This window comes from Gigantopelta aegis, chromosome 4 (assembly GCF_016097555.1).
Source record: "Gigantopelta aegis isolate Gae_Host chromosome 4, Gae_host_genome, whole genome shotgun sequence".
NCBI lineage: Eukaryota > Metazoa > Mollusca > Gastropoda > Neomphalida > Peltospiridae > Gigantopelta > Gigantopelta aegis.
This window is the reverse complement of record NC_054702.1, coordinates 76,406,821-76,432,142: the sequence shown is the minus strand read 5'-3', so window position 1 is coordinate 76,432,142 and position 25,322 is coordinate 76,406,821. Positions and strand designations below refer to the sequence as shown.

At 33.0% G+C, this 25,322-nt stretch overlaps 1 protein-coding gene across 5 annotated transcripts; it reads right to left on the bottom strand.

Annotated features, from left to right (window-relative positions):
- Positions 1-519: 519 nt before the first annotated feature.
- LOC121371117 (heterogeneous nuclear ribonucleoprotein L-like) lies at positions 520-23,888 on the bottom strand. Of its 5 annotated transcripts, none has more exons than XM_041496777.1 (19): positions 23,761-23,888; positions 17,347-17,465; positions 16,059-16,107; positions 15,304-15,342; positions 14,946-15,019; positions 14,159-14,234; positions 13,622-13,707; positions 12,870-12,966; positions 12,319-12,382; positions 7,878-7,952; positions 6,409-6,551; positions 6,123-6,164; positions 5,618-5,779; positions 4,831-4,952; positions 4,153-4,283; positions 3,209-3,282; positions 2,677-2,734; positions 1,635-1,736; positions 520-981 (listed from the first exon to the last, which is right to left on the bottom strand). In XM_041496777.1, exons 1-19 carry the CDS (start codon positions 23,827-23,829, stop codon positions 923-925), a joined length of 1,641 nt encoding a protein of 546 aa, XP_041352711.1. In that variant the 5' UTR covers positions 23,830-23,888; the 3' UTR covers positions 520-922. The 5 variants fall into 5 exon arrangements, with proteins under 5 accessions (XP_041352711.1, XP_041352710.1, XP_041352712.1 ...); XM_041496776.1 differs by having other exon boundaries at positions 17,347-17,468; positions 23,761-23,830; XM_041496778.1 differs by having other exon boundaries at positions 1,641-1,736; positions 17,347-17,468; positions 23,761-23,830.
- Between the last annotated feature and the right edge of the window lie 1,434 nt (positions 23,889-25,322).

Here is a 25,322-nt window from a genome sequence, read left to right as displayed (position 1 = left end):
TAAAAATATAAAACATGTTCGGTCTTCTGCTGCTAGATCTTTAATATTTTGTCACATTCGATTCAGTTTTAGTGTGTTTCTTTTTCGACTGGTACCATACTCGCCAGACCCTAAAATGGTCACCCAAAGGACTTTGTAAAATTCAGTCGCCCTTAGCCAATAAAGGCTGCTAATTTTCAACCCTGGTTCTTTATCACTAATCTAGTTCCAGTTAATTGATATGGGACTTGATTATTATAGTTTCGTGAAAATTCAGCTTTTATTGCAAAGTTGTCACCACTGTCAATGCCAGAAATGCAACACATATCTGGCATTCTGATTGTCATAGAAAGACAAAAACCCATAAAGCTTGGATCCTATAAAAGCCTTACTGGGAAGGCAGGTATCTAGGAAGGTGCCAAAAAGGGGTGGGGGCAAAACATACATGCATAAACCACTACTGAATCAAGAAAAGAGGGGGGCACATTCCCCCACCCCCAATTCCAATGCCAGTGGAAGGAAAACGAAAAGAAACAAAAATTTAATTTTTGGAACTAATTTATTTACTCTTTTCATCAAAAGTGACATAAAACTACATTTTACACACACAATTCACAATGAATAGGCAACCAGTTCCTTTGACAATATTAAAAGAAATTTCCATTAAAAAACACATTTCCGTTGGTAACAACCTTATTACATGATCAGAGTAAAAAATACTGAAATCCAACAAACATATATCTCACAAGCTTCGTCTTATGCACAATGAAATGAGTTTTATCCAATATTTCAAATATGAATCCTAATTTTATAAACAATCTGCATTCTAAGCACATATACATATATCTAATGGGAATGCAGCTCTGTTTGATCAGTGATATTCTGGAGTGACATTCACTTCACACTGTCTCCAGATGAAACATCAGTTTACTGGGTGTTGTTTTTACCCAATGATAGGTGTGGATGAGAAGCACAGTTTCAGGATGTATGGGTTCTTCCCAGCTGAAACAGAAAGATGAACACAAAATTCACAAATATTAAACAGAATTCAGTTTTAACATCACCAGGCTCTGTGCTTCTAAGTTTAAAGTCTAGTTTTAAAGTCTAGACTCGAGGCTTGAGGATTATTCTAATAAGATATAAGACTTCGATCAGAAAACTCCAACAACTGTTATCTGTATTTATTATTTTTGGGGGTTGTGGTTTCATATAATGTCTCTGTTGACAAATATTAATGTGTGAAAATATTTTCCAGTTTACATTTGACTGGTTAAATCTTAAAGAAGGCATTTCAGACTATACCAATATGAAAGTTTGTTTTATACTTATTTCCGTGCTACATCCAATTAAAGTTCAAGCATCATACACAGAGCTATGATAGCTTTAAAAATCTGTAGCCAAAGAATAATCACTTCAAATAATACATAAAGAGACACCTAAAAGTCTTTTCTGACAGATACATTTGCATTGTTTTTATGTGTCAGTATGTTGGTATAACTTCTTATGTATGGTAATCTTAATGGGCCGAATTTACAAAGCCTGTTTACGTCTGACACAAGTGTAACTACATACATTTACAATGCTTAAACACCTGTGTTTAAGAAAAACAGGCTTCGTAAATTTGGCTCTAAAATTATTATTTTAAAATTACTTACACATACCTTCATGAGGAATGGGAGTGTGATTTGTCAGTGAAAGGGCTTCCATAGCATCTGATTTGTTCTCAAACTCAATAAGTCCAGTGGAACTTCTCTCACCTAAAATGTTAACAAACAACACATTCAACCTGAATATATTAAGACTTCATTGAATTTTATCCTAGAAACATATTACAATACATACATGTATGCAGACTGAAGATTTAAGCAGTTATTTTATGGGTGCAGTTATGTCACTGAACTGCTCATTGAAGATTGTGGTTTGTAATGGAAAAAAATTAAGTCCATTTTGTTTAAGGACACCACTAGAACATAGTGAATGTAAAACATTTGGTAATTCTGACAGTCATCTGAGGAAACCAGCGGCCTCGGTGGCATCGTGGCAGGCCATCGGTCTACAGGCTGGTAGGTACTGGGTTCGGATCCCAGTCGAGGCATGGGATTTGTAATCCAGATACCGACTCCAAACCCCGAGTGAGTGCTCCGCAAGGCTCAATGGGTAGGTGTAAACCACTTGCACCGACCAGTGATCCATAACTGGTTCAACAAAGGCCATGGTTTGTGCTATCCTGCCTGTAGGAAGCGCAAATAAAAGATCCCTTGCTGCCTGTCGTAAAAGAGTAGCCTATGTGGTGACAGCGGGTTTCCCCTCCAAATCTGTGTGGTCCTTAACCATATGTCCGACGCCATATAACCGTAAATAAAATGTGTTGAGTGCGTCATTAAATAAAACATTTCTCTTTCTTTCTTTCTGAGGAAACCAGCTACATTTTTTCTAATGCAGCAAAGGATCTATTATATGCACTTCCCCACAGACAGGAAAACACATGCCACGGCCTTTGACCAGTTGTGGTGCACTAGTTGGGACAAGAAAAAAATCCAATCAGTAGAATGGATCCACCAAGGTGGTTTGATCCTGCGAAGCAAGCACCTTAAGCGAGCACTCAACCAACTGAGCTAACTTCCACCCTACATTTAACAAAAACATTCTCTATTTTTTATTTGATGGATCGATAATATGTTACATAACAATGCATACTTTTTGAAGGAAACTGTTTGAATTTGATTGGTGGCTTGGCTTCAGCATTCTCCATTATCTGAAATAAGATAACAATATATTTACAATGTATTAACTTTATTTTGAAATTAAAATCAAATTTTTTTCTGACAAACAAATAAATTATGTTTCAATTTTGAAAAATAAGTTCAAAATATTTATCAACACAGTAAAGAAATGTAATATTAAATCCAAGAAAAACTAAAAAAAAATAAAAAATTAAAAGTTTTTACAATTTCATATCTCCATTTCAAGGGCCATAACTGTCAAAATTGTGCAAATCCACATGTAAATGTAAATCAAAACTTGATCTGGCACTCTACATGATAAAGCTATAAACAAAATTGTTGAAATCTGATTACAAGATGACAAATAGTGTTAATATAATGACAAATAATGTTAATATAATGACAAATAGTCAATACTGTTGATACCATTAAAAATAATCTCAAGCAAAAAATTACAAATATTAAAAAATAAAAACCTTTAAAAAGTAATAAACCAGTAAACTTACTGTTCTGATCTCATCATCCGTCAAAGTTGGTGGAGCATTGAAGTAGTGGAGAACCTTTCCAGGAGCTTGGATTCTTGGCAATTATTAAGGCAAAAAACTAAAATATTTCAAACTAAACATGAGGCTTCGTTAAACCAATTCTTACATGGCACGATTCCTAGATTCTCATTTACAGTATCTTGGTATATTACAGTGAAATCCCTCTAAACCAGACCCCCAGTAAACGGTAATTCCCTCAAAACCAGATGTTTTTCATGGTCCCTTTTTAAAATTCAGTGCATAATATAACTTTTCTAAAGCAGATATCCCTTAAAACCAGACCAGGGGCCAATTTAACAAAACATTGCAAATTTACATCTGCAACTAGCAGTTATACCAGTCAAACGTTTACGTGTGTTTGGCATTTATTTCATGCAGAAAATTACATCATTACTTTAGATGGAACAATTTAATGACCACCGAAAATTAAATATGTATACTTCAAATTAAATTTATTGTACTTTTAACAGTAATAAGAATTGTGCTTTACTTGTAGATTTACATTTAAGTGTAAAACTAGGGTTACGATGCTTTGTGAAACTAAGACCAGACTTTTTAATTTGTTCCAGTGGATGTCTGGTTTAGAGTGGTTTCACTGTACAACAATCTGTGGACTATCAAGTGCAATTTCGAAATTACATACATAAAAAGAGAATCAACTCTTGATTTACTATTGGCAAAACCCAAAAACCATTCTGAGCATCATGCTAATACAATCTCACAAACACAATAACAGGATTTGTTGGTACTTAAAAGACACTGATGAAAAATGTCTGATAATGATACACAATTCATCAAAACACAAACATATCAAAATAAATTCACAGATAGACAGAACATTTGGTAGACATCAATGATGAGTTTGATTTAAGTACTATTATGTATATTACAAAGCAAAAGGATATTGTTCTTCTGGGCAGCTTCAGGATTGGTAAATCGGTTGTTTCGGTTTCCCATGCAGTCAAGGAAAGATGAAGATCCATCAGGTAACTCGTGTGGGTTGTGCACATCTTGTAGGTAGGCCTGTTTGGAGTGACTGGAATAAATCAGATGTACTGTTGAGAACTTTCTGTGAACCACTTCATGATTAAAATCTTTAAAATAATGGTCTACAAACATGTCAGTGGCTATAATGTCTGTATGAGGATGTTGTCACTGTACAATATAATCTACAAAGCTATTTCATATGTTTTAAGATAATAATGTGGTAAAATATTCATCTCCAGTACCAACAATTACCAAAGTATCATTTAGTTCTATGATACACTGCATTCAGTGTACTCGTTGGGTCCCAACCACCCTCCACCAATCCTAACCAGTATACCATGATGTTAAATGAAACCCCTTGGTATGTGTTTTCCTGTCGGTGATCCTTGTCCGTTAAGATGTAGTGGCAATGGATTTTCTCTCTCACTATTTAACCAGAGTTTTGAAGTAACTGTATCATATGGACAAAGTTTTAAAATGTTTATAAATGTAATCTTCTTTTTTCTTAAAAAAAACAATGAAGCCTTTCTGAACGACATATGACAGTTTACAGTATACAGGATTATTTGGGATAAAGTATTGAAAAACCGACATACCTCAGCTGAAGTTTGCTTTCAAAGAGTAGCATCTGATTGAGATTATGAATCAGTCTTTCCACAGACAACTGGTCTCCCATCTGAACCATGGCCGAGCCCTCCTTACTCTTCAAAAACTTGATCTGAGGTGAAAAGATAATTTTGCAAATTAAAACTATACAGCTCTTTTATTTGGGGAAATTACGACAAGACATGCTCAAAATATATATAATAGTCTATTTGCATGAAAGGGAACCAATGAATTGGCATGTAGCTATATACTAATATACTGATTATTATTAACGTAAGTTTTAAGCCCAAACAAAATCTCCTAACAAAAAGGTTCAATGAAAAAAAAAGAAGAAGTTTCTTTACAAATTATTATCAAACAGCATAGGTTAAATCTTCTTTTCAATACAGCAATAACTACTGGGACAATGTGCATGCAGTTCTGCCTTTTAGTCTCTGTATACTGCTAATCAATTACTTTAACGATTTAGGTGTAACTGCCTATTCATATTTTTTGGCTGTTCCAGGTGAGGTCAGGTCATAGGGTTTTATGTGCACATTCAGCACAAGTTGTTGTAGTGCATGCCTGTCCTGGGCATTTAATTCTCCCATATATGGAAATTTCTGGTAACAAATGTTTTATGCAAGTTGCTATAGGTTCAACACATTAACATACCCCTTCTATCCAATCATTTCTATGTACATTTTTCACAGTTTGTAGTTTGATTGTGTTACAAAGGGAACCAATGAATTGGCATTTAACTTTATGAGTAGGCTACTTTTATGTCCAATAATTTACCTTGACAACATTTCCATACAGACAAAAGAGATTGAAGAGTCGTTCACAATTCATTTTGTCCATGTTGAGTCCATATACCATGACAACAGAACTCTGTTGCTGTGATGGTCCTGGTCCAGGGCCCATTCCCATGTCAGGAAACGGTGGTGGGCCATAAGGATCCTGAAAAAAATAAAAAATAAATTATTAATTATAATTTTGGAACAAATGACTATTAGCAGACATGGTGAAACAAAAATGATCCCAGTTACAGATGAATACCTATAAAATTGAAAACAGTTCAGTAATGTTATGTTTGATTATCCAGATAGTTTGACCAGGCTTCGTCCATCTTGAACTGACACTACTACTAAAGCAAACACTAGCTATGCCTTTAGGAGCATTACTATCAACATATTTTTCTTTCCTCTGTTTACTAACTTCTAGTGGAAAACAAGGATTTCAGGACTATCAAACTGAATTGCATGATGGAATGTTCGAAATATCCAAAACACAACTGACTTACCAGTGCATGATCAGCAAACCTATGTGGAGGTCCGTACTGATCCTGCAATAAGCAAAATCCACGTTATTTGTGATCTCTCGTACACACAGTGTTCAACTAAAACTTAAGGAAGCATCACTGGAAAATTAAACAGGTATATATTTTAGTGTTAAAATCCGTCTCTTTCAGATGTTTTATTTGAACCTAGTAGCGGTTTCTTAAAAAAAAATGGAATGCTGTCTTTTACTACAGTCTTGTATTACAATTGTAAAATTTACAATCGACTTGAAAGTAAAGTTGTATTTACCATCACACCAGGCTTGCCACCGAATCTGTCCGGTGGTCCACCGTATCCACGCCCCGGTCCGCCATAGCCGCCATCGTAGTCCTGCTCATAGTAGGACTGGGGTCCATATCCTCCGCCACGACCAGAGATATCTGCAGGGCCATCTGATACATTAAAACACCCAGTACATTCTTCTAGTCACAGCGAGCACTATTGTATAGTGGTGTTCTTACGTTTTTCAAGTCTGAGGGAGCCACTATTAAAATAGTGGTTTTTATATTCTCTACATTCTTCTAATCAAGGAAACACTACTATTACTGATAATTGTGTTTATGGGTGTAGATAGGAATTGCTGCTTATCAAGAAAATGTCTGTGATCATACTCTTGTTATAATATTTTAATTTGAAATTTTCTCGGAATTGCAAAAGGAGATCAAACTATTATTTTATAAAACATCAGAAATGAGATAATAAATAAAATTTTCCTCATTTTACTTAAAACCAAACATTATAAATGAATAAAATTAAACTAACAACAGATCCAGGGCTAGCTCTGGGTTAGCAGAATATTTTGCCACATTATCTACTAAACTTCAAAAATGGCAGAAACCTAGTTATTAACAAAATATTAATTATTTCGCCAAATTAAAATAAAATTTGCCAACTGTTTTTGAAATTTGTAATTGGCGAATTTGGCGAGTTAGGCTTGTGATCTTATTATAAAGTTCTAGAATAGTGCTTAAAAATTTGCTTGTTTAACAAGTTTTGGGGGGATTTTTTTTGCTGTTGTTTTCTTTAAGATTTTTTTTTTTACAAAAAAGTATGTTTTTAAAAGGAAATAAAGCAAAATATAAGATGCTGTTTACTCAGTAGCTATTAAGTGAGATATATTAAAGATGACATACTGACCATTTTTGACCGGACCTATTTTTATGGTATGACTTCTCATTTTTGCACTGAACATGACAATTATGTAATTATAGTTAGCAAACTAAACATGTTTATATTTGAAGCAATTTATTTTAAGTATCATGCATTTTTGACGGATATAATTTTTGGAACTTTTTCCCAAGGGTGCAACATTACAATCGTGGTCCTTTGATGACCTCATATTGTGTGCATCAGAGACAAGGCAATCAGTTCTGTAAGTTTAATGAAATGTTTCTTTCAAAACTGATCGTACATGTGGATTATAAATAAATAGTCACTCACAATTTATGAAATTCATTTGAGAATAGTGTTAACCACCTCACTATCAGTTGGGCAACAACAAAATTCATACTTGTTTCATGATTTTTGTATGATCCTTTTGCTCATTTAATAACTTCTATATACACTGCACAAGTATAAAAAGCTAAGAATAAAAGGGCTACAACTCTGCTGATCAAATCCAAAGGAAGGAGAACAAACAATTTAAACTGTAATATTAAAATACTGTCACATGATTCTAGTTGGTTCTTAAATGGCGGTCTCACTGGTAAATTACTTACTATATGGAGCAGGAGTTCCTCCCATTCTGGGGTCAGCTAGCAGCGGCATGTTGCGATGGCCTCCGCCTTCTTTTCCTAATCATAAAATGATTCCATAATCAGTCAAGGGATCAGTCGAAGATTCAACTGTTTCTCAGCTACCAACTTCGGTAACTTATTACAAATAATTTACCATAGGAAAATCTGTGCGTAAAGAATCCATGAATAATTCACATTATGTGTCTAAATACAAACCTTAATTATTTATTTTTTTATTTACTAGTAAAGTTATTTGATTAATCCTATTTCAAAACAAATCAAATCAATGAAATGGACAGATCCTTCTTGACATCAAAATGAAAGACAAGCATATCATGGTTCAGCAACATTAAATTTTACCATCATGAGACATTTGATTATACTTATTGTCTAACTGCAAATATGATTAGTCCACGCAATAATTTATTCTGAAAAAATATCTCAAATTGAAATCAGTGAAATTGAACTAAGTCAACCTTTGATCCAAGAGGATCTGATGTTTGATACAAGGGAAATGCTACGTACAAATTAATCTTTAGTGAATTGTCATAAATAATTCCTAAAGTTATGGTGCAAAAAATGAAGAATGGCATATATGGACACACAAAGGAGTTTCTACCATACATTTCTGGGTGCACAAAATAATGGGTGGAAACCATAACATAGTTGATATAACAATTCATAAAGAAATAAAATATGTGTAATCATATTTTTTTTTTTACTTTATTCATTATTTGTGAATATTATAAAAGGTTTACAAGGCAAAATTCAGTTTGTTCTTCAGACAAGGAAGACAACGCATATTTCTTTTACAAGGAAACAGTAGTGGATAAAAGTTCAAAGAAACTACTTGTATGTAAAGTGTTCACATAAATACATTAGGGAGTAAAGTCGAGGTTGATCACTCAATTTTCATGACAAGCACTACAATCTATCTATTAACGGTAATCCATAGATTTACTGGTCTTAAATGGCAGGCATCTCTGTTAACCAGCTACCTATCTTAAGAGGCCACTTTAGAAGGAAGGAAATGTTTTATTTAACAACGCACTCAACAAATTTTATTTATGGTTATATGGCGTCAGACATACGGTTAAGGACCACACAGATATTGAGAGAGGAAATCCACTGTCGCCACTTCATGGGCTACTCTTTTCGATCAGCAGAAACAGATCTTTTATATGCACAAACCTACAGACAGGGTAGTACATACCACAGCCTTTGACATGCCAGTCGTGGTGCACTGGTTGGAACGTGAAATAGCCCAATGGGTCCACTGATGGGGGTCACTTCAGAAGTCTCCCAAATAATTCAAAAAGAATTATGTAGGATACAGTAACCTGTATTACGAAGCCATCATTAGAAGAAAAAAAAATTTACACTCATTAGATGGCTGCTTAACACAAGTTAGTCTGTACAGAATTAAAAAAATAAAAACAAAAGTAATTTTTGTTACTGGTATTGCTTTCAAGATAAAGAAAAAGTGCTATTTTAAATTTAAAAAATAAAATAAAATCTAAAGGAAAACATAAACAAAGGAAAATTATTGGGTGCTCACTTGGCTAGAAATTTCTTTTAAAAAGGACTATATAAGAATTTCTCAATACAGTTCATGATTACACCAGTGAAGAATCAGTGACCTTGCAAATCTGGTATTCAAAGAAAATACAACATTTTCTGTAAGCCGATGCCAATAAATTACAGCTATTTGTGTCTACATGTGGCACTTCGACAACATCAAGAAAATGAGAAAGGAAAACTGTTACTGACACAGGGCCACTCTTACTGATAACAACAAGAGATCATTTACTTTCTATATACATCGTCTTTGGACAAGCAAAAAAGAAAAAGTCATTTTATAACATCTCACCCCATTTAATATCATCACAATGTCAACCTATTTAGTATCAAGAATGACAATATAAAATTTTAAAAAATTGAAAAACATTAACATAGTCCTAATGGTATTATGATGGCAATGGTTATCTAAAATGTATCCCAAGATGATTTAACTCTAAGCACAGAAAGAAATCTGAAACAAATTTCAACCACAATTTATGTATAAATACTGAATTGTGCGACGTTATAAAATAAGCCAACATGTTTTTGTTTTGAAATGCAAGATCACTGAGCTGCACTCGATATAAAACTTATATAACTGAGTTCAGTCATGTATTTTTATAGCATTTTGAGGACAGTGATATATAATTTAAAAAATTGGGATGCAACTTAATCCCCATTATACAAAGGCAGGTTAGCAATAAAACACAAAACATACAGGTTACAAACGGACTCTCGTAGCAAGATAGAGTTGTCTACACATATTTGCTCGGTACCCTCCATTGGATAAGCGAATCATGTGCAGATCACCATGGCCACATTACACACGCCGCTTTATCAACACAATACCATGCAGACACCGGCAGGAGAAACGTGTTGTCCAGCTTGTGGTGGCGGCGGCAGCCCATGGGCCACGTCTGACCCTGCACAATGTACAATCAGTCGATTAACACAAAGAAACCAGTGTCTACTACCTAGTGAACATGTCAGTGCTGTCTGCTTTATGTGCCGTATTGTGTTGAAATGCACTGCACTAGATGGGATTCACGTCTTGTGACTGCCGTGTTCTCAAATGATGTATTTTGTTATTTCTTCTTGTACACAAATCTCAGTTGTTTTTGTTTTTAAGCTGTGTACCACTGGTTTCTACAAATTGTTCCCAGTGTGGTGTGCATTTATTTTTATGATGGGTGGATCTCTCTGTGACTAACGAGCCTGTATTGTCCTGTTTGTATGACTGGCATTTCATCTTGTGTGATAAACACGTGTGTTGTCTTCTGGTTCCACGGTTTTGATATGCTATAGATGGGGTAGGTATCCGTGTAAAATCCATGTAATAGTCCGTGAATGATGTTTAAGATGGAATACTTGTTCAGTGTTGGGTCCTTCTGTGAAGTTCTTCATATCATTGATGTCACATGATTTTGTAACTCTCAGCATATATTCTTTATATATATTACATGTATATAACATTACAAACAAGTGTAAATTAACTGACAGTAAATGTGAAAAAGTGCATTATGCACAAACCATGTACCCAATGTGACAAGTATTGGAAAAAAAGATTGCATGCATACTATCTGTTGTTAGAATGAAAAACTGAATACAAATATGTGTGACCTGCCCCATCAGAAACCAAATTAAGATAAACAAAGAATTTAACTGGAATTTGTTTTGCATAAAATAGAACAATTGCTCAAAGGTACTGTATAACACAATATGTAAATTGTGCTTATGAAATTTCTTTTACAATGTACCTAAAAAATAATAATTAAATACCCTCTAAAAGTTAAAAAGCTATATAAATGTTTATATGTAAGGTAATGAATACCAAATATAACCCCCACCCCAACATTAGTTATCAGTTATTTTTAAACCGTTAAAACAAAAATGAGGATGATTTAAAATTAATGTAACAAGTAAAAGTGCAAGTCATTTTATTGTAAGAACATTGTACAAAAAGCATATATAAACAGACTTTATCATTTGAAAATATTTAATGAATTGAATAATTTTACGTCTTTAAGGAATTCTATTTTATGGTAGTTTTGTTCCTTCTATAGGTCATCTAAAACTTGACAACGTTAATTTAAATCAGCTGTCTGGTATATTTGTAACATGAAGACAATAGTTTCTAAAATTAGGCATGTTAGTAAGATTGTCTGATGTGAGCCAAGTTTGCTAAATGAATATTCTGTGATGACCAATATAAAACACAAACACTTGACTATGTAAACTTTACATCTGTGGAATGCAACCAATATATAAGCATTGTGCGTGAATTGTGAAACATAGCTGACAGATGGTCTTCACTGCAAATCTGAGTTGAAACATAAGTGAATATATGTAAATATATGCAAATGTTGACATTAAATGTGCTATATATTAAACATAATTATGTACAGATCATGTAATAGAACTATGTGCAATGCAAACTGTATCATGAAAGTATGTTTGGGATATACATATTACACCAAGATGACAACTGTAGTATGTGTATTTGTTTCAATTGCTAAATGTTACAATGTGGACGACTTAACGTATGATATCATATATTGTCAAAGTATATCGCACCTGGGTTCAGTATAAAATTTAAATATAAAATGCTCTTTAATAGTTTACAATGCACTGATAATATTTTTAGATAATATATTACATACATGGTGCAGAGACCTTTATACTAATATGCCATTATTTTTTTTAATTTAAATAGAATAAATTTAAATATACATACATGACAATATACATTCTCTTTATCAGTTTTATAAACACAACCAGCATATAAATGTTAATGTATTATAATATTTTATATTTATATATTTAATTGAAGATATTACAATAAACACAAATTATAAACACGTACCAAGACTTGTATTTGTATAGTCTCTGCTTTCGGAATCATTCCGTACAACATTGAGTCGGGTTGGCTAAAAATAGAATATAGCAATGACACGCTTAAAATATTAACAAAATCAGTAGAATAATTAGGTGGTTTTCACCTCTATTGAAGAGTATTCCATAAAAAAGTAAATTGGCAGACAGCGAAAAATTGCAGGTATTTTGTCCTAGATCTTAGTAAAGCCGAGATAGGTGACATGTTTATCATCTAGTATGTGGAATTTGTGTCACTATGTTTTTTTCACAATTTCTGTTCGGACAAAATGTTGGGGAAAACTAACAGTAATGAAAGGTAGGAGAGTAGCAATGTAGTTCGGACTTTAATTGAGAAACAGTTGTGTTCAGTGTATTAAATCCACAGAATGTTGACAACATTAGATATTTCGAAGCTTGAAGAGGCAAGTGGTGAAAAAAACTACATGAATCCACAAAATGTATCAGACATCAAAACATGCTTCGCCTTGTGGATTAACAATATTAATCAATTACTGAACAAATAACCTTTTAACAACTAACCTTAGCATACTCAATTTTCAGCGTGCAACATCCCGAGTAGACATCGGCTCCATTTAGGGACTGTTTGGCTCTCTTTGCAGACTCAATACTATCAAATCTTTACAACAGTTAAGGTTAATCAAAATAAGATATTACACTTCAAATACTACATGGCAGAAATACAATATAGTTTTCTACGTATCTTTTATAAAACATTGAAATAAGCATAGTGTCTGGTAATGCATGTACAGGTTACCACAAAATACAGCCGTATTAATCTATAGGTTACGTTCCAAGTTGACCATTCCCAATTTATTATTACTCTAAAAGTGGTGGTGTGCGCGCGACAGTTTTATTTAAATAAGATTTTGTAGAGAATGAAGTGCCATTCTGCATTGCCAGTTTTGCAATCCATCAGTTAAATCCAGAAATTAATCAGTGAAAAAGTATTTTTATTAGTTTCTAATGTGGTTACAATTATTTCGGAAGCTCAAGGCTCTTGTTTTAAGCTGGTTACTAATAATTACTGCAGCAAGGGTTTATTTCTGCTGATTATTCACATTTTATATTAATTTCACACTATTTATATTCATAATCAGCTACATTGGGCTTTCAAAACAATGGAGAGGACACTAAAATATGATCCTACAGACCAAAGCTGATTATCACAAAAGGTGAAAATTGTGATCAGAATGAGTCAAATGATTAGTGCCATGTCACGGACTTCAAAAAGACAGCCATCTATGAGGAAACAGCAACAAGGACAAGGATACTCAACCATAGCCTGGACACCATTCTTCTTGAAAATGACAATTCTCAGTACCTGACCATATGCAACAGTAATAGTGTGCATAACATCCTGAAAATAAAAATAGCTTTGTAGAAAATATTCCAGTTTCAAAACATTAATTTAAATATGATTAGGTTCAAAAACTTATTTTAATCATATTCTACATTCAAATGGTTACAAAAAGACCCCTAAAACGCAACTGAAGTTTTAGCCAAAATAAGCAGTTCTGCTAAATCAGTAACAATATCCAATCCCAACTCTGTAGTGGTTTTTGGATGCTGAGGTCACTCCAACTTTTAGCTTATTCAGCTAAATCTCACCTTGTAAAAGACATGAACATAATTTAAAAAAAATTTGACTGGTCATGATTAACATATTTTACCAGAAAGAAAAAAATCTTTGACAAAATATGCGAGTAGACAAACCTACTGATGGATCCCAATCATATAATGAGATAGATACACAACTGAAGATATATTAATCAGAGATCTATCCTTTTATAAACTGATAATTAACTTACAACTGTTATGGGGTACTGTGGGTTCAGGATCGTGAATAAAAGAATATGATTTGCAGGCCTCATATCTTCTGGATCTCTACAAAATAAATAATTAATATACAATAAACACAAACATGTATTATATATTCTATCCTTACAATATCAGGAAAAAGAATTTAACAAAGAAACACTGGAGTAAACAATCAATAATTACTCTGGTAATGTAGTTGGTACATACATGTTATGGGCTGGACAAAAGTACAAACTTTATTAAAACAATTATTAAACATTTGCTTCAATTAACTGGTAACAAACAAATGGCTACATATATCTTTTAATTCTTAGTACTGTAGAGCCAAATGTATCTTAGCTTAGATAGTTCAAGACTTACAAGACACAAAATTATTTCATGTTCCTACCACGAAAGGGGTACAGCTGAACAAAAGGTAACAAAAAAAACCCAATCCATCTTTTGAAAAGCCCAATCAAGAAATAAAAGAAATGTTTTATTTAACGACGCACTCAACACATTTGGTTACGGACCACAAAGATATTGAGAGGAAACCTGCTGTCGCCACTTCATGGGCTACTCTTTTCAATTAGCAGCAAGGGTTCTTTTATATGCACCATCCCACAGACATGATAGTACATATCATGGTCTTTGATATACCGGTCGTGGTGCACTGGTGGGAACGAGAATAGCCCAATGGGCCCACTGACAGGGATCGATCCAAAACCGACCACGCATCAATCGAGTGCTATACGTCCTGCCCCTCAAAAGCCTAATCAAGTCAATAAAATTATATACCCTGGTCTTTGAATCTTCTGACTTGTAGAGTAATTGAAAAAGGCTGGCTGGCCTGCAACATATATTGAATTTGTCTGAAAAAAAAAAAAAAAAAAATACATACAATGTCTTTAAGTTAAATAAAACAGGTAAGTAATATGAAAATCAGGACATAGAAGTAGATTAGATTCCATTAATTTAATATAAACATAGAAGATGCAACTGTAAATTACTTAATTCAAAACTAAATTGTTAAAAATGAATAAACTGATATTAATATAATTATGCTAATAGGTTCTTTAGAAAGTAAACACTGTTTTAAACTATTAAAATCAATAAACATCCAAATACATACAGCTATAATAAGGCATATTTTTACCTGGCAGTAATTAACACAGTTCCTGGCACCACTAAGATCCTGTCAAAGACAAAAGACAATGTGAAAGTTACAAATCAATAAATCACAGAGCTCTAAAACTTTACTTAACACAATTTACATGGATTTTAAAGTAAAATTCATGTTACCAGAAACACAAAAAAGATATAACCCTGATGTCAAGTGTCTCAAGACGCATCCTTATATCTATAATGAATTGAATAAACCTAATTTTATAAACAAAACTTGAATAGAACAAGAAATCATTATCCATATACAGTTTCACTCATTGTTGCATCCATTAAAAAGTAATGTATTACATGTTAATTTTAAAAACCCAAGTTTCTTTGCTCTTTGATTTACAGTTTGTGACAAATGTATCCAACTGCAAAAACGTATCCTTGCACCAAAGTAATTTTTATTATTTTAAAATTAAACCAAAATTTAACATACATAGTTGCAACTATAAACCAAATTCCACTAGTCTAGGACTTAAAGAGTTTATGCGAAAACCTAACCGTCAAGCTAAAACGTAAAAGTTCTAAGAGTCCTGCTAAAGCAATACATGTTCCCTACCGTACCCAACAAATTTTCTAATATTCTAAGTTCAAGACGTAACTGTGATAAAAAGGGTTCAACCATCATGAAAGTCAAAGTTGTTCTGTAACAGTACATGATAAAGCTATACACACAATTCCAGTTCAGCATCTTAAGGCACTGCCATTAAAAAGTCATGCAAACTGTATTTAACCTCTTACCTCAAACTCGATAAGTGCTTGTCGCTTTCGGGGCATCATAATGACATCTCTGTTAAAAAAAAGATTGTTCTATGCAAAATGACAGTCAAGCAATTTGCATACTAATACTTAAGACAATGTACTAAGCTAAACCACATGACAGGAAAATAATCAAATTTAACTATAAGTATAATTAAAACTAAAATCTTTGTATACCTTTAATATCACTTTTATGCCCATACTCAAATTTGCTCAGGTACAACCTGCTGCTGTGTCCAAGAAAAACAGATATACATAGATTAAAGTTGTTTTAAACAGCAAACCAAAAAAGTCTGCAGTTTCCAAACCAACATTAATGTAAATTAGTTAAGAATTAGTTTAATTATCCAAAAATTAAATGAAAGTAAATTTTGCATTTTTTAAACAGAGAACACAAAGTTTGCCTGCAAAGATTGTTTAATTGTAATTGGGGAAAAGTTATGTCTGACCAAATGCATTGTGGGAGACACTTACGCTCTAAGTTCTCAACAAATTGCCCTCATGTACAACTGGAAATTTATAATGATATGGCAACTTAAAATTATAATCAAGTCACTTGTGCAACTCTAAGAAAACCTGGCCAAATGGATGGTCTCTGCCTTCAGGGCACAATATATTATGCGAACCATTGTTCATTTTTTTCAACTTTAAATTCACGGCAAGTTACATAGTGAATCATAGTGAATCATTACAAAGAGGCTATCACCAGAATGAACTTTGGTTCAGCCAATTTTTACATATGTACAATATTTCATTGAAAATGATTAAAATATGGTTAATTTAAGGTATATTGTATTAGCCAAAGACTAAATGTTGTAGCCACTTTGTACAAAGATTAACAATTGGCTAATTTGGCCATGTACAGGGCGAGTCCTGATCACATGTTCTGAAAGTTACTTTACCAAGTATCAAAGAAGTCATTTCAAAGAAATAATTTGCAATAAAATATTTCTATTCTTTAGTTTATTTGGCTTAACCTTACAGTATCAGCTAGATCACAAACGGTCTGTCCACAATACATTGTAAAAATTACATTAATAACACTATCAGGTAATAATTAAAACCAATGTATGGAAATTTTAGACCAAATAGAAAATGTAATTTATAGCAAACTATGAACTGCTATTAATATCAATGGAAAATCCCATGCTTTTTAGTGTCAGTAGACTGTTTCAGACTTGTGCTATTCTAGCGTTACAGCATTAATGTTGATGTACCTGAAAAATATGCAAAATAATAGCAATGTTTTAAGAAAAGTTACGAAACATACCTGACAGTTCCAAAATTCTGTACAGCTTCCACAAGGTCACCTTCAATGGCATGTTCAGAAAGACTTCGAACATGGATTACAGGCGATGGCGAAGGCTTGTGTGGGTCATCAAATTTATCCTGCTTGAAAAAATAAACAAAGAAACATTTATATACTAGTATATTTATATTATAGCAGGGTTTCTGCCAGAGGATAAATTTACTTACCATAAAATCTTGGAAATTAATTAATAAATATATATATTTTTTTTTTTTAGATTTATAAATGATAGTAAGAGAACTGCCATTTTCAATTTGTCAAGGGTATGAACTGCAGTGTCCAATTTCAAAATATTTCAAACCCATAACCACCTAGTAGGAGTACTAATGGTCTGTTTTGTTTTTATTATGTACACTGAAATTATTTTTTGGTAGAAAGCCTGAATAGAGATAAGCTCAAAGAAGGTACTAGATGTATGTCAGGATAGTAGATTTGATGCATATTATACAGACTATTGAAAAATAAATTGCCATTGATTTAATAGTTATAATTTACCAATTTGTAATAGTCAAACTTAAGGCTACAAGCTCTAGAATATATTTAGTATTTTATTATTTAATTCAAGATGAAGATTTAGTCTTCAGTTTACATTTGCTAGCATATCCTAATAATCAACTGGTCAAAATGGGGGCGAACTGACTTGGGGCAACAACATCTAAGACGTCCACCTAAACCTAACAAATATTTTTTTTATTTGTCAGTGGGGGTGTATGAATAAGGTAGGGATGTATTATCTCACTGAACCTGTGCCATTACCCTTTGCACTCAGTTTAATGGAAGCACTAACTGCTAAACAACATCACTATTAATCAGACTACCAAGCTCTTTGAAATTGGCCAATTCACTTCCTGTCATGAAATAATGTCAAGATGATTTGAAAAAGGCTGGCGGTTTCAATGGTCAGCAGAATAAAAGCAATGTTGAGAATCATTTACCAAGTAGTATGTCAAGAGTTGTTAAGCAGTCAACAAACAAATGGATCAACATCAGTGTTCTTGCTGCTCCATTTAAGCGGGGCGCCCCACCCCGCTATTCCATTTTGCGTGATCAGAACGGTCATTCTGTCTTTTGTTTCCACTATCGTTTGATATTTTGTCCTCGGTTGCAGATATAATTGGTTGTAACTGATGATTTTTACTTTCTGTCATTCTGTTTATTCAGCAGATCTTTATAAAAAAAATATTGTAAACTTTTAATTTTGGGGGGAAATGGAAGTGGTAGTGTTTATCATTAAAATCATTTATCTTGAGTGTCAAATAATATATACACCGCCTTTACAAAAACGAAACTACTTTTTATCAGCTGGCATTAATATTTTATCACAGCGATCGATTCATTCGATGAAGATGGAAATAACAAAAATGTATCCGACATTAGGAGATCACTTTAAAAACATCTTTATTGTTTTTCGTATATCTTGAAATCTTTTATTAAAAAAAATAATATTAAAACTTTGATCGGTCCAGCCAAACCGGAACTACCCGTAAATGTCAGACCAATATCATCTTCGGTTCAATTAAAAGACGAGTCTGCTCAGGTCAGGTCATAGGGTTTTATGTGCACATTCAGAACAAGCTGTTGTAGTGCACGCCTGCACTGGCAGGTGCAAGAGAGCACCAGCAGCCCAATTGAATCGGTAGCAGGTGGGTGGGTGGTGGTGGAGCCATTAATGCCAAAGAGAAAGGGTGCGCAGTTTTGACTGAGGAAATGTGGTGCAATTTTGAACGGTCGGTCGAAAGATAAATGGCCGAGCTAGTATAGGTTTTGATATTAGTGAATCGAAAGTAACTCGTTAGTTATATGAAGACGAGTATCCTTGTATTTCATATTTATAAACCTTTTTGCACTTTTTTGTACGCAAAATAAGGAGTATTGGGGTTTTTTTAAAGTCTACTAACACACAACAATATGGTAATAGGTACCGGCAGTCAAAATTTCATTTACTGATTTTCACTGTTAATATACATTTTTATAATACTGTAAAGAAATACAAGCATTTGACAAAAATAATTTTTTTAATATGTCTATTATTTTTGAAGTTATGCCCGTTTTTCCAAAAACACAAATACAAATCGCGTTTTTATGCTATGGGGTGCACCTTTTGGCATGAAATAACATAAAATACAGATAAATGACAATTACTCTTTTATGATTATTAAAATGTATGTATTAATCTGTAACAAAAATAAATGAAATGGGTTTAATACAGTATTATTTATAAAGTGCTTTTTACCTGTAAAAATTAAAATTATATCGATAAAAAGGCACAAAAATGTGTCTCGACACCATTTTTATGGGGTCACAAAACAAAATGTAATGATGTTACAGGTCTAATGCATTTTAATTTATGTATAACAAGTTATATAATATCTACCTATTTTTTTTCAGCTTTGTAGGAGTGTAACTTTATAAGTTACAGCTACTTGAAAATGACGTAATGTTAAAAATTGGGAGCGGAAAAAACAGCCCCAAAATGGCGAAAATCTTCAATTTTCATAAATTTATAATTAAAAAAGTATTATAACTATGTACATGAAATTTGGCATGTGGATTGGGTATACACAGGACCAGCATCTGTGTTAAATTCATTGTTCAGATCCGATTATTTGTCATATAACATACCTGGAAATTTTTGTCAATTTTTCGAATTTGTCCATCGGAAAACATGTAGAAAAAATATTTACAACATAAAATAGTCAACTTTAGTCTTTTGCATTTAAACAGTGAGTTGAAAAGTAGTCTGGTATATACAGAATTAAAAATGTATCAACATATATGCCAATTTTGTTTTTTAACAATACATCTGTTTGTACAACAGATATTTCTTGCACAATTTTGAATATGTAGATCCATGTAGCAGGTAAACATTCTTTTTTTGAAAAGTGATCAAGTCCAAAATAATTCCATTTGTAAGGGGTATGACATTTGATCTACATGTACTTGTTTGGAAAATTATTTTAATCAGCTCAGTTTTTGTAATGCTATGTTCATTTAAATAAGTGCCTACAAATGTTATTTCTTTCTCAAGAAAGTGATCAAAGTCCTCAGTTGCCGGGTTTAGTTGTAGAGCAGTTTTTAATGTTTTTTCAATTAATGCACGTTTTTTTCGGTATTTAAGAACTGCACTGCAAACTCAGAAAGTTCATCCCATGTTTTATTTTCCTTCAAATGATAGAGTTGAAGAAGAAGTCTGTTGGTACAGGAAACCTTTGGCAAGGATGGCCTACGCCCTCTTCCGATGAAATTAAATAATCCTTTCAACTTTGTAAAGTTTTCATCATCTAAAAGTAAAAAAAATTTAAAAAATGGTTCAAATAGTTTAAGGCATAGTTTAACTTTAAAGCTTAAGAAAGTAATGAAACAGTATAATAGTGTGTAACTACTGAATTGTCAGGCACATGTGCAGGGGTCTATACTGTGTTGAGTGAAGTTTAAGGCAGGGGTGGGGGTGATGATTATACTCCCCGAAATACACTGAACAATATGGGGGGGATATTGTTAACATGGGAAGAAGGGGTAGATCCACAAAACCCTCCCCTACATGTGTGCCTGATCGAAATCAAATAAATAAATAAAATTTACATGTACTTTAGGAAGACTATTCAGTAAATATTACAGCAAAATAACTGTTTCTGTGATTGTGAACAACAATTCTTTAATGGATAATAAATATAAGATTTAATTTTAAAATTTGTATTCTATTTTATTTAATCATATTTGGAAACTTCATTGTTAAATGACATGGATGACAAAGGCATCATGTAACATAATGAACATATTTGAAGAATCATAAATTGATAAGCAATTTAATTTTTTTGTTTTTGTTTAAATATTAAATTTTAAATGAGTACCGTACATGTTGATGATGCTATAGTATAATGAAATTATTATACCAGCTATGGAAGTTCAACATAAATACTAGGCAATCTATTGGAATGTAACTGATAAAAAATAAACGAAACCATCATCGATGTCCGCCATTTTGGAATTTGTTCGATTTATTTTTTCTTAAAAAATTGTGAAAATACAGTCATAAAAATAATAACTGGTGTCGATAAAAAAAATGAAATGGTGCATTAACATGTTATTGTTTTGCATCTTAAGTTATTTCTGTTATTAAATGCGATAAAAGTTTACAATTATAAAAGACAAACGACCGTTAACGATTTGTTTACATTTTACAACAAGCTAAAAAAATCGAAACTACTTTTGGTCAAATTATTAAACTAAAAGTATGCATCGGTGATTAAAACTTATAAAAATATGGTCCTAAATAATAAATAAAACAAATGCAAACAATTAAATATAAGATAATTACCTAGTTTGTTGTATATCGTTGACGGTTTCAAATTTTCTTGCTCACATTTTTCAGCCATTCCTCGTGGTCGCGCACATGGTTATTTTCCAAGAAAGCTAGGAATAGACCTTTTTATTTCAGTCTGCGCATGCGCGCCGCTTGACCTAGCCACTGCATGCAAAGCTTTTTTTAAAGGCAATTGAATGACGATTCGTTTGATATAACATTTCGTCAGTCTTTTTCAAAAAATAAAGCCGTAGTAGTCATTTAAAAAAAAAAATTAAAATTAAAATTGAATTAAAGTTACTATACTATTTTTTTGTACTACATATTTGGTATCAAATTAAAGAAGAGTTTGTGCTGAATATCGTGCTATTTTTAGATTATTTGTACGAGTTACTGCGTTTTTGAGCAAAGCGAAAGAAAGTCGGTATGCATTTTGTGTCTGCACAGATTGCTGCTGGAGGCGTGTTCCACAGCGTTAATTAGTCTTGAAATTAGTGTTTTGTCATAAAAAGTAATATACTTAAAACATGAACAATAAACACACAACATACATCATATTGCAGAAAAAGATTTGATCTTTAATCCAGTATATTTTTTTAAAGGATAAATACTAGAAAATATAGAGATAAACGCAGGGGAAAATTGCCAGATTTGGACAAATTTACCAATTCCACTCAGCCTTCCAGGCTTCTGCTGGTACCTAATGGTAACCAAACTACACATTCCCCTTTTTTCTTTCTTTTCGTTTATTGGGGTTTTGCTTTTCGTTTATTGGGTGGGGGTTTTTAAGGGTGTGGTGCCGAGCGGCCGCCCTCCTTTAATTTTCACCCAGCGAGAACACTGAACATTCAAAAAATTCGCAATTGGTGGTGGAATACTAGCTTAACACTCCAAGACTTGCTTGTTAAGTAATGCCAGGGAACAATTTTTTCATTATCGCAGAAAGATTTCTGCCCGCATCCTCCTCTTTGGGGGATTGGATTAGCAATATCAAGTGGACATTGTATTAAACTACAAACGATATAGTGCTATGGTCTGGATTCAAACTCCAAACTATCAGGACTGTATTTTAATAGCTATAAATCTCATAGGGTGTATTTTGACGGAATGAACTGAGTGTCTATGGAATAAAATGAACGTTTAGTCCCATAATGCCTCATTGTGTCTTCTGTGCTATATTTGTACCAAAAGCACCAAGAAAAGCACCCTTGTGGAGAATTTAAACAGAATAGTTAAAATGTCTTAATTTCTCAAAGGCAAAACGTAGTGATACTGGATTACAAAATATAAAAATTATGTTGCTTTTACAGTAAAAAATGTTTAAAAAGGTATTGTATGTAACTAACCCTAACGGTACACTAATTCTAACGAATAATGTTAGGGGGGTGCTGGCAGATATTTTACCATATTTGGTTTAAACCGAAACATTTCCACCTATTACCTTGTTATATTGATACCTGTATAGAGAGAACCTCACCCTAACGATTGGGGGGGGGGGGGGGGGGGCAGAACAGTCGGATATGTTATCTCCCATTTTATGAAAATTAATCAAACGATTGATGACCCAAAACTACAGGGAGTGCCAGGTTTTTTTACTATATTATTTGTACCACAAGTTATTTATTTCTGACACAATAGTTTTCTAAATTGCACACAGAAATAGTGTGTTTTTCTTTTTTTAAAACAAATTGTTTATGGAGGCTGGGATGGACTAAGTTCTTCACTTCTTGCCAACCATATGTAACAAAACATTGCCATGTTTTATCAACTAATACAGGAATAGTATATTTTATTTATTTAATTCTTAATTTTCAGAAACTTTCAATCTGAAATTTTAAGTTTTAGCTGGTTAAAAGTACTAAGCACGTGCATTAGTCTATAGACTGGCGTTTTACAAAAAGAAAAAAAGAAATCCTAAAAGTCGGAACCAGTCCTCTAGTCTCTACAGCAATTTACTACAAAAAAGGAAAATAGCAATAAAATAACTATAAAAAATGTTTTTCACCTTGCAAATTATCGTTACAAATAGAAGACAAAGTTTACCATGACAAGTCAACAATAAATAGCATTACCCTTGATCCAATTCCGTGCATACCGTCGTCAGTTCTTTGTCTCTTGGAAAGATGACCGTCATACGCCATTTTCTTTCTTTGCACGATAGAGTGCGCATGCTTAGAACTTGTCGATATACTTCGGTAACACTCGGATAATTCCGGAACTAAAAATCCGCCCAAATTGTAAGGTTATTAAAGGCACAAGTCCTGATTCCAATTTAACATTGTGAACGTCTTTCCTTTTATTAACTAAATGCTGACATGCATTATATTATTAATTTTATGCATTACCTGCGCATTTCTTGTTCAGATGAATGATGGTGAATTCGCCCCAAAACCAACTTTCCCCAAAATGTTAAGTCAACTCGCCCCCAAAAGTTACCAACTCGCCCATTGTTTGGTCAACTCGCCACAGCGGTCAGTCATATCGCCTCAATCTCACTTGATTGTCCATAATTGTAACGATATCATTAAAAACTGTATTTATTAATCTTACCGTGAAACAACGCTATTACGACGACCATCATTACCACCCCTTGCTCCAAGCGAAGTTTCTTTCTCTTGTTTTGTTTTAATATAAGTAAATAATATAAGTATATAACTGTATTTTATTCTCCCAACTGTATTTTATTATCCTAGTAATTCTTAACTCATGAATATAATTGCTAATATATAGTATATTAATTGGCATTTACAAACTTAAGGAATTACAATGAATTGTCGTCTATTTCAATTTTTGTTAGTGTGGTGTGTTTGGTTTGTAGTTTTGTAATTTTGTGGTTGCTTGGGTTTGGTTTGGTTTGGTTTGGTTTTGGTATGTCTGTTTGTTATTATTATTATTTATTATTAATAAATAGTGTGTTTCTCATTATAGACATAGCGTCAGAAGCGGGGGTTTGGGTGGGGATGTGCCAGAAACGAGTGGACACTGCTGACCATATTCCCTTTTTTATTGAAACATATTTTATTTTATTTTGAAAACAAATGGATTGGAAGGAAGGAAATGTTTTATTCAATCTGATTAAAACTAGCTCTACTGGTATATACCAGTAGATCTAACAGCATTGCGTGGACTCCCATGCCCAGGTGACATTTCATCTATAAATAACAATTTAAATATCGACCTTCGCCTTTTATAGCGTTATTCGGGAGCATACAAATTCTAAAAATATCGGGCGAGACTATTTATGTAATAGGCGAACTTGTTGGTCTCTTTCAACATTAAAAAAAAAACAGGTGGAAAAGTGCAGTAGTAAACTCTGGATTGTATATTGGTATAAACAGATTTTATGGCTATACCATCACGGTTTTGTTTGGGTTTTTTGTTTGGTTTTTTTTGCAGTTTTGAAACGAATTTTATATTGAAATTAGTTTCCGGCATACTTCGTAATTCACCCGAATCATTTCGTATACCCTCGATCGGCATAATCCCGAATGTTTTCAAATTCTTTTCAAATCACTGGCATGATTTTGCAAGTAAGGTTTTGATTGGTCGAATGAAATGTCAACTGGACATGAGCTCCAACCATTCCAATTTTGTTTAGGATGAAGCTAGACGTGAGTCCCTGCTCTCTGGAGTT